The sequence below is a fragment of the Haemorhous mexicanus genome, chromosome 12 (genome assembly GCF_027477595.1).
Source record: "Haemorhous mexicanus isolate bHaeMex1 chromosome 12, bHaeMex1.pri, whole genome shotgun sequence".
NCBI classification, from domain to species: domain Eukaryota; kingdom Metazoa; phylum Chordata; class Aves; order Passeriformes; family Fringillidae; genus Haemorhous; species Haemorhous mexicanus.
The window spans coordinates 18,894,483-18,908,737 of NC_082352.1; the positions used below are offsets into that span (position 1 = coordinate 18,894,483).

The 14,255-nt window shown below is 40.2% G+C and overlaps 1 protein-coding gene across 2 annotated transcripts in view; it reads left to right on the forward strand.

Annotated features, from left to right (window-relative positions):
• The window catches only part of CDH13 (cadherin 13), a 445,340-nt gene that overhangs the window by 253,197 nt on the left and 177,888 nt on the right, over positions 1-14,255 (forward strand). For both annotated transcript variants that reach the window (XM_059857430.1, XM_059857431.1), the window contains exon 6: positions 1,021-1,165. In XM_059857430.1, coding sequence (XP_059713413.1) covers positions 1,021-1,165 — 145 coding nt within the window. The remainder of the gene's footprint in view (positions 1-1,020; positions 1,166-14,255) is intronic.

A 14,255-nucleotide genomic window follows, 5' to 3' on the forward strand; every position in this document is an offset into this window, starting at 1 on the left:
GGCAATGAAGAATAAATTAACAGTATAAACAAAATGCTCAGAGACTTCCAGCCCCTGCTGGCTCCATTTTCTCAGGGAAAGACTGGGAGAGAGTGATATTAACATCTGAGCTCAGGTTCATTTTCTGGCTGGCTTAACTCCATTAGAGTCTGGGGATGGGGAGGGCAGGTGAGAATGATAGTGGTGTCTCAGACATGTTTATTGCTGTGTTTTATTGATTCCTTGTGAGGGGAGAGAACTGCAGGTATAGCACACAGCTGCAATCTAAATTGATTCCTCTGTTGTTTAAGAGGTTTTGGCGTGGTTTGTCCTGGTGACTCGTTGGGACCTTGCACTGCACGTGGTTTGGGGGTTGATGTACAATAGGATCTTTCCCTCCAGTTTTTGGAAGTAAAGAAAGTCCAAATAAATCTTCAGCTTGTGAACATACCCACCTGATTGAGACTGAAGATATTCTATCATTCTTCCACTTGATTAGAAGGCCCAGAGAAATCTGAAAATGGCCTAACAAACACGTCATGTCATCACCATTGAAAAAATGTCTAAATGCCTACAGCATTCCTGGTTTTTTTTTTCCGTTAGTTGGTTTTTCATGGTTTTGTTTTCAAAAAGGCTTTTGGGTGAGCATTAATGTCAATTCTACCATGATAATTCTACATGTGTCCACTGGAGGTGTGCTTGATAAAAGCAAAGAAACAAATTCTAACCAGATATTCACATGAGTTGGATCAAATTTGCAAGGCGTCTCGTTTTTTGGGCTTTTTTTAAGCTCTGCTCTATTAATTCTTTGGGCAATATGGCATCTTCAAGCTGCCAGGGGGTGTCTCAGTTTGAATTTACATCTGTCTCTTCTTTTGCTTTGAGGGGAAATCTGCTCTGAGCCTGGCCCAAAAGAAAGGGCTGCAAGTGGTGTCTTTGGCAGGGTCTGGCCACACCAACGCTCGTTGGAACTCATTTTTTCTTATCTCTTCTCACTGTGACAATGAACTCATGACTGGATTCCTTTTTCTGCTCTGACAGCTGGAGGTGGAGGTGGTGGATGTCAACGGGAAGACCTTGGATGGCCCGGTGCGCCTGGACGTCTCGGTCATCGACCAGAACGACAACAGGCCCATGTTCAAGGAGGGCCCCTACGTTGGGCACGTCATGGAGGGATCTGCCACAGGTGAGTCCCAGCCACCCCCAGCCCAGGACATTATTCTATCTGCAGGGATCCCCGTGGCAGGGAGGGATGATGCACCTGACACCCTGTTTTCAGGATGATACGATATGATATGCTTATGATATGACATGAGATGATATGATTATATGATACTAAAGAATACAGAAAGGATCCTTACACAGCTTTAAAAAGACAATAATGAAAACTCCTGACTCTTTCCAGAGCCCCAACACAGCTTGGCCCCGATTGGCCAAAGAGTGAAAACAGCTCCCAGCAGAATGCAATGGAACAATCACCTGTGGGTGAACAATCTCCAAACACATTCCACATGAGCACAGCACAGGAGAAGCAAATCAGATAATTATTTTCCTTTTCTCTGAGGCTTCTCAGCTTCTCAGGAGAAAGGTCCTGGGCAAAGGGATTTTTTCCCTTTGTGAATATGTGTGTAAAGGGATTTTTTTCCCATGTGAATATGACAGTAAATAGAGCCTGAACCAATCCTCTGTTGATAAGTGCAGTATTATCACTCTGTACAAGTTTTCTTGCTGATTTGGTGGCTCACTGGATTTTTCCTTCACAAAAAGAAGTGGACAATCAGCACAACTTTAGGACAACAGGTAATGATTTTTGAATAACAAGTCTCTACAGTAAAAAAAAAGAACTAAAGGGCAAAAAACCACAGAAATTATTTGGAAATAGGAACTTTGATTTAGGTTCATGTTTTTTCTTAATCTCTGGAATAAATGAAGACAACCCCTAGGATATTATTAAGATTCAAACCAAATACCATGAGCAATTTCTGTGCAGAGTGGGAATTTCATTTTTTTTTTCCTGTAAGTTTAGTTACTGGAAGGGTTATTTTTATTTGTTTATGCAGCATGAGTCTGGTAAATAACACAAATAAATGGAAAGCACGTTATGAATAAACTAATGTTGTAGGGGAGATTGAAATACTGACCAATGCTGATAAACAGATGTTGTAAATGCAGATACAACTGTTGCAACAAAACAAAAACACATTGATAATTGAAGTTAGTAAGGAAAATATTCTGATGAGGAAATTCTACAAGAGTAAGATATTAAGATATTGTTCCAAGTTTTAATGTGGGTGTAACCATCCAAGTTAAACTCTTCCATTATATTATGTGAGCTTTCTGCTGAATTTTTGCATTTTCACATGGAGTTCTTCGTATCTAAAACCTGTGGGTGTGAAATGCATTACAAGCTGCTCCTTCAACAGATTAAATTTTTGAGGTAAATGTTTATTTACCTCACTTGTGACAAGCATGTAATGAAGATATTGATGATCTTTTCAGGCAAACGAGAAATGTTTCATATTTGAGAATACAGCTGCCAGCGGAACACTCTTTTCCTTTGTTGGTCTCTAGTACATTTTTTAACTGGCAATTCTCTATTTTTATTATCCATAAACTCTCCTTGTTTTCCTTTTTTCCCCACTCCTTATATTGAAGTTTACACTTCTGATTCAGTAGAGATGTTTCTCAGCCCACCTTCCAGTGAATTCTTCTGTAATAGTTCCATCCATTTTCTCCTACTGCCACTTTGTATTGACTCAGGTATCATTTAGCATTTTGATTGTCTTTCCTGTTGGCCTAAGTTTGAATAATTTTTCTCAACTTTCCCTCCCTTCCCCTCCCTCCCTTACCCTCCAGGTATTCATCACATTAAACTTCATAACCTCATTTGCTTGGTGTCAAGAGCACCAATGCCTGCAAAATTATTTTGTGCACAATGGAACCTGTGGAATCAGGGTTGGCTGGAATCAGTCTCAGCTCTCCATGCTGATGGCACCCACTCAGCCATCATTTCCTGGTCTTGCTTTCCATAGTTCTTCACAACTTATGGCACAGACTTTCAAATTTTCCACCAGGCTCTGCTATTTTATCACAGAGGTTATCAGAGATTATTCCCAGCTGTCGTGCTGCTCCAAATCAGAGGTTGCACTGCACAGCTCGAGAGGAATCCTGATGTGTTGGCAAGGGGCATTCCTGATCCCTTCCCTTTGCATTGCAATTGTGCTGTATTTCATTGCTGAAGCTGCACAAGGAAGGCTTTGGATGGGGATTTTGGAAGGAATTTTGAATGAGTTAGAGATGGATATTTGAGTTTTTGGATGATGCAGGTTATTTTTCTTGTCTTCTGCAGAGGTAGGCAGGGTGAGTTCAGCTCACATCTTCACAGCATGGTTCAGAAGGTCACAACACCTTAGTTATGAGACCTTTCAAGGATTTATTGATTAATAAAATACTGTTAATAAGGATATTTATATTTCTGATCCAATACTTAAATATTTCATTTTATGGACTCATAAGCTTTCTTAGTTAATTATGTTATGATACACAAACTTACAGTACTGCATTTTAAACTTCTTGTTTACCTTTGTAACTACATTAATTTTTTTCTATAATTTAAACCCTAAAACTCTAAACTTTCTTTTTTTTAACTTAATGTGTTTCTGCTTTAAAGCTACATTCTCATTTCTATTACACAGAAATTACATAAACACAGAAATTACAGTGAAAAGTTGTGCCAAGACCCTTTAAGACTCTTCTTTTCTCTTCTATCTATATAGACATAAATCCACCAAAAGTGAAGAAAACATGGAAACAGTGTGTGATTTTAGTGTTTATTTAATCTGTCTATGAATAATTAAAGAGCCTTTTGAGCACAGTCCCAGTGAGGATGGTTTGGATGGTGTTTAAATAGATTTTTTAATGTCACCAAGGCCATTCACATTTTTGTGTGTGTGATTTTTAAACTCACAGTAAACACCACTGGTTATTTGGACACCTACAATTTATGTGCCATCACATTCCTGGAGAGGCAAGTACCTGCCTATAATTACTGAGAGCACAAACTACATTACAATGAGTATTCATCTGAATTTAAAGCTAGGGCTTGCCAGACCTTGTAATTAATGGTAAAAATATGGGACTGCTAGATGATATTGCTACAGATTTATTTCTTGATCTATCATTCCTAGGGAAATTTAATAATATAGTTAGTTACAGTAAATTAGCTCTTTTCAGGGAAAATTGTTATGGTTCTGAAAATAGCCCAGAGTCAAATCCTGACAAAGCACACTCAAACGTGTGCTTAAAGTGACCACAGATGTGCTGAGATTTCTATTAGGCCTTTTCCTGGAGGGACTGCAAACTTGGAGGCTTTTAATCAAAATGAATAAATTGGAAGACCAGCAGAAACTGTTTGAAGACAGGAAACCAGTTTGATTTGTTGGTTTTTATTTATACCAGCTCCCATTTCTGGATGAGGTTGCAGTCAGCATCTATGTACCAGGAAAATAATGGCTGAGCCTGGCTCAGTGACACTGATGGCAATTTTTGGACTGACTGTAATGGGTTTTGTGTTCACTGCACTGCTGATTGCTCACGTTTTTGTTTTCTGAGTTATGACCCAGTTTATTTCCTGTAGATCTCTGACTTTTCCAGCTGCCAGCTCAAGGGCTGAGGAGCTGTGTCTTGCAGCAGCCTCACCTGGGCACGTTCATGAGGGTGGCTCCAAGCCCATGGATTCCATAGGCAGGCAGAAACATTTGGATATCTCACTTTTAGGGGCTGGAAAGTGGAGGGTAAATGAACTTGGCAGCCACCTCATTTCTCTTGCTGGAGGTACTTGACAGAAATTATTTTAAACACATCTGACATGATGTGACTTACAACAATATGCTGCAAACCCAGTGGGGTAAAATCTTAACTGCAGTGGTTTAGCAAAATTGCTTGAGAATTGCATTTAAAGGAAGTAACTTGTTTTGTGTGCTGCACAATAGCCTGGATCCACTGCATTCCAGCCAAGGAGCCTGGACTGACAGATGTCCATAAATAATTGCTGGAAATAAAGGGACACTTGGAGACATTTAGAGAGGAAACAGAAGGAATTTAGAAGAATAGCCTAGAGGGTTCTGCAGTATCATAAAACAGTAATTTGTAGAGCTGGATAAAGCATGAGCAAGGGGCTGAGTATCATTGGTAGCCCTGGAAAATAGTGCAGTGGTTCAGGTAAATGAAAACTGGTGCTGAAGTTGTGCCTTTTTATTTAGAACCTCCTGCCAGGTTGGTTGATTTTTGGTTTTTTTAGTTTGTTTTTTTTTTTAAATACTTAACTTAACAATAAGTTCAATACACAGATTAAGAGAAATGGGATTATATATGATAGATGGAGTCAAAAGAGCCCATGCAAGGGAAACAAAAGGCCAGCTGGCCTAGCAAAGTGGCAAAAATAAATTTGGCATCATTGACTTTTACACACCTGTTGCCAGCTTTGATACATTTCAAATATTCTGGTCCTGTTTTCCAGACTCTCTTTATTTGTGCCCTGCAATCCTTGCTGGCCTGTGGCAGAAGGAGGTTGACAAAGGTGTAAAATGAATCAAATTGCACTGAATTGGGTGAAGTGTCAATGTCTTCTTCTTTCTTTTGACCTATCAATTCCTTGGACAGAGGGAAATCAAAGGCTGCTTTTACAAATTACCTTTTTGCTGAAAGATTGAATTTTTTTTCAAGTCACAAAGAGCCCTTAGAAAAGGACAGTAAAGGGTATAATATCTTTTTATTTAGGTAAAAGTAGAATCTGGAGTTTTCCAATCTTCTCATTCTGCCTGCACCAGGGCTAGGGTGGCACTTGAGTCTTTTTCACTGTCGTGCATAGATGTTTATTTGTTGATATTTTATTGAATTAGGTTTTTGCAATATAAACTTAGAAGTATCTATAGATCTGACCTGCAAAGCAGAAATATCTCAGAAAATTCACCTAAAAGCTATCTCAGAATAGAAGGTTTGGCCCAGAAGTTTTTGATGCCTGGCGCTGCCACTCTCAGCAATACTCAGATTCAGAGGAGATTTAAAATGTCAAATGTTACAGATTTAATTATGAAACTTACTGCCATGAGCTCTTGTGGAAAACGAAATAATAAATTGGAATGAAACTGTGGATGAGGAAGCCTCTGACTCACAGGAAGCTAAAGAATACACAAAACTCCTTTATTTGTTAAACCAGCCTTTTTCACAGCTTTTCCCCAGTCCTTCTACTGGAGATGGAATGCTCAGCTTTGGGTAGAGCTCAGCAGAGCAGTTTCCAAGTTCCTTTTCTTCCAGATATGTTCACTTCTGGGCAAACTTGAAAACTTGCTGATGGCAAACTTTCAGCCCTCTTTTCTTGGGATTAATCATCTGCATTTCAGCAAAACTCCACTTGCTGCCTCAAAACCCTTTGTCATCTGGCCTGTGAATGTAAGGGATGTGAACTAGGTAGAAACATCTGTAATGTCAATATTTAAATTTCCAAGCAGAAGCCAAGCAGCAGCCAGGCTAATTATGCACAGCTGCTTTGTATATCCCAGTAGGAAATTTTTTCACTGATCTGTGTGGAATAAAATACAGCTGTATATGAATATGGTTATTGTGTGTATGTGTGGATATATCTATTTTTTAAATATGTATGATGGGCATGAATTGCAGAGAGATGAGCATAGATAGACACAAATACCTGATCTTTTATTAGGAATTCTGGTATATTTTGGTTACTGTGTATGTTCATGGTGGAAAGAAAATATATGAATTTACTAATAATTTGTTTAATTATGGCAGACAAAGCTGTACATCCACTGTAATCTGCCTGCTGGAAATTGAAAGGAATAACCCATTAAAGCCAGTAATTAACAGGTTCCGAGTTATGCAAGTGTGGTTAAAGCAGTGCATTTGGAGGAAATTCAAATCATCTCATGTGTAGCCATTAGCAGTTCCCTCAGCCTGGCTCTGGGATGGGAGTGTCTGGGAGCAGGAGGCTCCAGGGTTCAGTGAGCCCTGATTTCCAGCAGAATGAGGTTAAACCCAGGAAAGGCTCCAGACCAGCTCAGGTGCACAGGTAGAATTACTGAACTGCTTGGAAGGACTGGAAAGGAGTCACCTCCTTCAGTCCCAGACAGAAAATCCCTGTGACAATGTTCACAGGGGTCTCAGGATGAGGGAAGAGATGAGAATCTTCACTCCATGTTCAGAAGGCTGATTTATTATTTTATGATATATGTTATGTTAAAACTGTACTAAAAGAATAGAAGAAGGGAATTAATCAGAAGGTTTAGCTAAGAATAGAAAAGGAATGAATAACAAAGGTTGGTCTCTGACCGAGATGGTTTGGACAGCTGGACTGGGATTGGCCATTAATTAGAAACAACCAGGTGAGACCAATCCCAGATCCACCTGCTGCATTCCACAGCAGCAGATAAGAATTGTTTACAGTTTGTTCCTGAGGATTTTTCCTCCTAAGGAAAGGATTTTTCATAAAACGTGTCTGTGACAAATCCCCTTTGCCTGTCTGCACGAGTGGTTTGTGTGCTCACTGCCCCTCCTGCTAAAATTTCTTCTTGTTTTCCAAAATTACCCACAAGTTACACCCAAACTCAGCCTCAAGGCCAGATCAGCATCAATGCCTGATGTTAAAGGCTGTAAAAGCATCGTGGTCTCTGTGCCTTGGACAATTCATGGACTGAAGTGCTCACACCTCTCTGCACACAGCAGGGATGGCTGGGGTTTGGGCTCCTTCTGCATCATAGCCCAGGCTCATGAAATAAAAATGAGTATGTTCCTTAATTAAAGAACAAATGAATAAAAAAAAATATGCTGGAGTCCTTGCTGGGTGCTGGAACACAAGGGCTCAAATGAATTTGTGCCATTTGGGATGTAGTTGTTTGCAAAAGGAAATTTATGCACTAATTTACTTAACAGTGGCTTTTGCACCTGGGCTTTTGCACCTGTTTTGTGCATCTCCTTCTGTTCTCTCAGAAGAGACAGGGATGAGCTTTAAAGCTCCAGGCACTTTGGACACATGAGATAAACTCATCCATGTAATCAATAAATTGAAAGATCCTGCAGTCCCAGGAAAGCATTATCTGACAAAACTCAGGGCTGTGTGGCAGCCAGCAGGGAGGGAGCGTGCTGCAGCCCTCTGGGCAGGCTTTATTAGTGGTATAAACCCTCAGTTTGTGTTTATACACTTCTAAATCACCCTTTGTGGGTATTGCCTTGCCATCCCCTCTGTGCAGGCCAGCAGCCCTGCAGGAGTCAGGGGCCTGGCAGCTTCCACTCCACCATATTTCATCCAGATCCTTTAAAAGCTCATGAAAAGGGTGATAAATCCCCAGAAGCTGCAATGATGTGCCACAAATTGATGCTGTGGTTCCAGGCTGCTGGCAGGGATGCTGCAGTTGAAGCTCCATGCCACCCACCCTGTCCTCACACCCAGCTGGGTGTAAATCCCAGGCTGGTGTCACCAGGGGTGGTGGCAGGGACAGGGTCCCCTCTGACTGCAGGGCTGTGCTCTGGCCACTGCTCTGAATGCCACAGCAAAAAATAACCCCAATAAATTGTCAGTGCAGGCAGGCTTTGCCTCAGTGTGCATTGCCAATTGACAGATCCATCCTGCCTTTATTGTGGAAACCTCAGCACTGCACAATGGCAGGATTATTTATTCCCTTACAGATTAGCCTGATTCATTTCTTTTTTAATTGAAAGGTATGATCAGATAGACAGTGCCTTAAAAAAAAAAATAAAAAAAGAGTTATTTTTAAACTGTAGGTTCACATCTTTATTTTTTTTCTCATTTCTCCCTTTATTTCATGCCCTCACATCATTCTTTCCCCCACCATTACATCTGGCACTTGGGGTTGAAATTGCAGTCTGTAATCCCACAAAGTCAAAAAAGAGTTGCACAGTACCCTTGGAAGAGTGGAAGCAGCTGCAATAGGAAAGGAAACTTAGTGAGCATGACCCCACAGAAATTTGTTTTTGCAGTAAGAGAGGTTTGTGGTATTTTATAGAAATATTCGAAATAGTTCACTTGGCTTTCAGATACTGAGCACAACTTCTAGAAAAAGGCACTCTGACTTCTTCATTCAGATCACATCTGTTAAATGCAGAGAATGTCCCCTTTGCACACCACTGTTCATTTCCACACACAGTCACACTATTTCTCTATAGCACTTTCCTATGGCTGTTCACCAAAAATAGGTGGGAAATTACATTTATTTTTAGATGTCAAGCTCTCCTGGAGAGCACCACTAACATGCTTGAAAGTAAGCAGCAGAAGCTTTTATAAAATGACACATTTGTACCTGAAGAACTTTCTGGAAACGTTGAAAAGTTTATTATTGGCTTTCTTGTGGAGTGAAAGAGGGAAAGGTGCTGTCAGCTGATGCTGAGCTAGATTCACACTCAGGGAATGTGATAGACAGGTTGAAGGTGAGAGCTCACAGTTCTTGCTTTCAAGCCACCTTCTGCTGGTACATTGGAAACTCCAGCAGAAATGTCTTTTAAATGTGGTTTGAAGAAAATATTAACAGATACACGTTCAAGACAGTGATTTTTGGGGACACAATAAAGCTCACCATTGCTGTGATTTAAGCACTGAGCAGTAAAATATATTGACTATTTTTTGATGGAAAATACCCAACTTCAGGTCTGTGTTTCAATTGTACAAGGCAAAGTTCTGGAGACAAAAAAATTTTGATTCCAAAGTAAAAGGCAAAAATATCTTGGATAAAGAATTTTAACTGATTTTTCCTCAGTTCTTACTAATTGTACTCAAAACCCACTTGTAGTTTGAAAATGGAAATTCCTATGTGCAGAGAATTATGTTAGTGACAATAGTGGATGTTTTCTTGGACAGCTCTGTCCCAGTCTCAAATCTGTGGTTGAACAGTGTGCTTTTACAGAATGTTCTGTTCTAAAATTAGTGTGGTTAAACATGATCTTAAGAGTACTAGAAGTATTTAATAAATGTTTTAAGGGACAGGAATATTATAAAAAATGTGATTTTGTATAAAATAGCAATATTTGCCGTGCAAACCTTATGGCAGCACATATAAAACCTCCAAGAAAGGAGGTGCACACTGCTGGATGAAAATGTTTCCATTTCCTCTGTGCAATCTCTGAGAGAAAAACAAAATACGATTTCCATTATAAAGGTAAAGAGCACAGTCTACTTTTAATGTGATTTCATTTTAATCATCAAATGCATTGTCAGGAAACTTGGCAGGGAAATTTATTTTTAACATGGTTTTGAAATTGAGAGACACACCTCAAGACAAAGCTGCTTTAATTAATGAAATAATTAACAATACACTGCAGGTCTTGTCTATGGGGTCATATGATTACTCACTCAATTAATATGTGATGAATTTTCTTCCAGTCTACTCGAGGGTGTAATTTTATTAAGCACACATGGAAACTGCATTTCTTGGCCTGGCTGCTTTAGGCTCTAAAAGGGCAGAGTTTTGGTGATTTCACAGAGAAAAGTAAGAAAGATTTATTTCCCCAGGTGGGTGGGGGCAAAAAAAAAACCCAAACCAAAGTAAAAAAAGAAAAAGCAACCAAAACTCCCCAACTCTGCTCATTCATTTCATCAAACCCTTTTCAGTTCTCTCAGCTGAAGGTGTGTTATTTGTTGCTCCAAGCAGAAGTCTCTCATCTATAGTGACAACCTTTGGGCTTTGAAAATATTGCCAGTCTCAGTCTGTTTTTACAATCTGAATTTCATGATGTTTGATTAAAAAAGAATCTCTTGAACAGTCATTCTCTTTTACCATTAGCAGTTATAAATACAGTATCTTTCTTTAAAGGAGCTTTAAATTTTTAAAGAGGTGTTATTTGAAAGTTTTTTATCTGTCGTTTCTTGCCATCAGCCCTGTGGTGTATCTGAGAAGTTTGGAAGGCAGCTGAAACACTGAAGTTAAAGGGAGTGCCTGTGAAAGATCTCTCTTAAATGACAATTCCTTATGTCAGCTGGGATTGGCATTTTGTGAAATCAGTAGGAATGTCAGTGAAATTCATACAGGCTCACTATTGCTGAATGCCCCTGCACTTCAAATCTGAGTCTTTGGAGATGAAATTGCAACCATCCCTATTTAGGACAGCAAAAACCAGCCCTGCTGCACCCCCAGCTCTTTGGTTCAGAATGTGGCCATAATGTAGGCCTGGATTTCTTAGAATATACAAAATTTCAGAAGGTTGTCAGCATCTCAGCTCGACTCTGTGTGGGACTTTGCTTTCAGGATTTAATTCACTGCCTTAATTTTCTTTTACATTTTTTTGCATGAACCATTAATTAACGTCATTGATCTGGCAGTTTGAATTCTTCAGCACCTGCAGCACCTTTGCTGGAAAGCTTCATGCTTAAGTACTGCTACCCAAAGCACTCTGTAAATTCTCTGAGTCAGCACCTAGGTAGCATTTTTTACTCTTCAAAAAGTTCTCCTCTGGGGCAGAGCACCAATTATAAAAATGCAATCACAGCAGTTACATGATATTAAAATAAAACTTATGCAGTAGCACATAATAGCAAATCAAACTATTAAACAATGTGGAGTCTCCTCCTGTATGCAAGAATAGGCTCTTCCTCCCACAGGCTTTGCAAGAGGAATTTAAACCTTGCTGGGCTGGGCTGGGATTGAGGCAAGCCCTGGAATCACAGAATCATGGAATGGTTTGGGGTGAAGGGACCTTAAAGCTGATCCTATTCCATTCCTGGGAATGTTTTTTAATCAAACATCATGAAATTCCCTTCCCTGCCATGGCCAGGGACATCTTCCACTATCCAAGCCCTGTCCAGCCTGGCCTTGGACATGTCCAGGGATCCAGGGGCAGCCACATCTTCTCCTGCTTGTGCCAGGATCTCAGCATCCTCACAGGGAAGAATTTTTCCCACTATCCCATCTAAACCTGCCCTTCTTCAGTTTAAAACTCTGCCCCATAAAAATCCCTACCCCTCCTGTTTATGAGGAAGAAGCCAGGATGAATGTGAGATGAGTGAATAATTTCAGCTGAACTTGCTTTGAGTTCTTCCACCAAGAGACAGTTCATTGTCTTAAGGCAGAAAAATGGGATCTGGGTGGAATTACTGTCTCATGGATCTGCATTCCATGAGACACAGTAATTCCAGTGCCAGCAGCAGCTAAGTAAAAGTGGTTTCAGGTTTTGGTCTGACAAATTCTGCAAAACTATGAACAAGTGGAAGGACTACTCAGATAAATTGTGTTGGAGAGAAAGCTCATACCGTAAAACTGCTCTGAGAGTTTCTGCTCAATAGCTGCCAGACCCTGAAAGAATATTCATATAAACAGAAAAAATAGAAACAACACTAAAATAATGTAATTCTGTTCATGGAGGGACCTGAAACACTGAAATATCTCTGGTGTGGCTGTGAGCAAATGGATTTTGCACTACCTACCATCACTGCTGTCCAAGGTTAGCAAAACAGATGCAGGATTAGCAAGCAAAGTTAGCAATGAATGCAACCACCGTAGCATGGCCACTGCTGATCTTGTTATGTCAAGGTTTGTGCAGATGGGATGAGCAGTCCCCAAATCTGGTTGGCCAAAATTTGACACAGGAGGTGGGATCCCAGCTGTGGCAGAGAAGGGCCCTGGAAAACAGAAGCAGAGGAGAAACATCAGCATGTTTTAACAGACAGGGTAATGGATCATGAAATTGCAGACATTACTGTTTGGGCACACTGGTGAGCATTGTTTTGCAAACTTCTTGGTTTTTTTAATTTAAACAGTTTTGCCTTCTTGAATTTGAGCTGAACTCTATCATAGCTTCTGTTAGGAAAAAACCTACAGTACTCAAAATAATTATAAGACCAAAAGATAGACGTGCCTCTTGGGCTTGTTGTAATCTTGCTTATTTGGCAGTTTCATCTGGGAGGTTACACTTTCAGCAGGCTGGGTGTGTGCTGCAGGCTTACCAGGAGAGAACTAAAGAATTGAAAATTTGATCGTATTTTCTTAGCCAGGGAAAAAAAGAAGTTAATAGTATAGCTTTTCTTTTCCAATTTTCATTTTTTGAAGGCTTGCCTTTGCTAGTTAAGATAATATAGTTTATCCATCCTCTGGGCTCTTATTTTCTCATTGCTACAGCTGTATCCCAGAAAGCTGAAATTATCAGCTTCAGGCTTCATTGCTATTGAATAAAGTTTTAACTCATTTTTCTTTTCTCTATTTTTTTTTTAATCTTTTTTTTCTTCAAGCTGAAGGATCCTTTTGGAAGCAAGCAGGCAGGCAAGCCTTCTGTTTCCCCCCTCCCTGCTTTGCAGATTTCCATTTGTCTGTCGGCTCCTTTGCGAGTAGCTGCTCCAACTGGAAAGTGTAGGGGAAGGACATCAAAATTCTGAATGTTTTCCTGGCTCACTCCATAGATTAAAGCAGCAGTTACAGCATTATTAACATTCTCTTCAAAGCAGGGTGAGCAGGGGAGTCTGCAGTGCTCAGAGCAGCCCCAGCACAGGCACATCCCCAGCTGCTGATTGTGCCACCTCCTGCCAGGCACCACAATTTGGAAACCATTTCTCAAAGAACCTTTGTTCAGAGTGTTTTTGCTGCTGAATGGAGATGTCTCTCTCCTAAATGAAACAAAATCCAATCTCCTGATAAAGGCAGAGATTGTTTTCTCAGACCTCATCCAGGGAGAGAGGCTGTAGCAGGGAGTTTGTTCATGCCCACCATGGCTCTATATTAAATATATTGTTCCATAAAAAGTGTTGTGATATTTACTCAGTGCTGGTACATCCTTCTATTACTTTGGGGTGCCCTGAGGGGTTTAAACACTGTATGCTGGAGCAGAGAAAAAAGAAAAACCCTCCCTTAGTTTATGGATTTTAGCCTTTGCATAAGCTGTGAGGATGGGCAGTGGTGGTGCTGCTTAAATACTTCTAAATTTGCTTGGCCTGCAGCAGCCAAAGGAGTGAAAACATTTTTTTTAAAAAAAGTGTTCATTAAGAGAAACCAAAAGAAGCAAAGGTTTCTTTGTTGCTGTGGATTTTCTCTTGCCAATCTGGCATACTTTAGCTGCAGGCCAGTCCCTCACAGGCCCAGGAATTACAACCTGTTGAATGCTAAATAGGTGGTGTGGACCAATACTAATGAGGATCTGTGGAGCAGCTCCTTGTTCCTGGCAGCTAAATGGAGAAAAGAAGGATATTCCATGGTTTGCTACCCTGCCTAGGGACACCCAATTTACATATGGCCTAAAACTGCTGATCAGAGCTAATCTCCCTGATCATT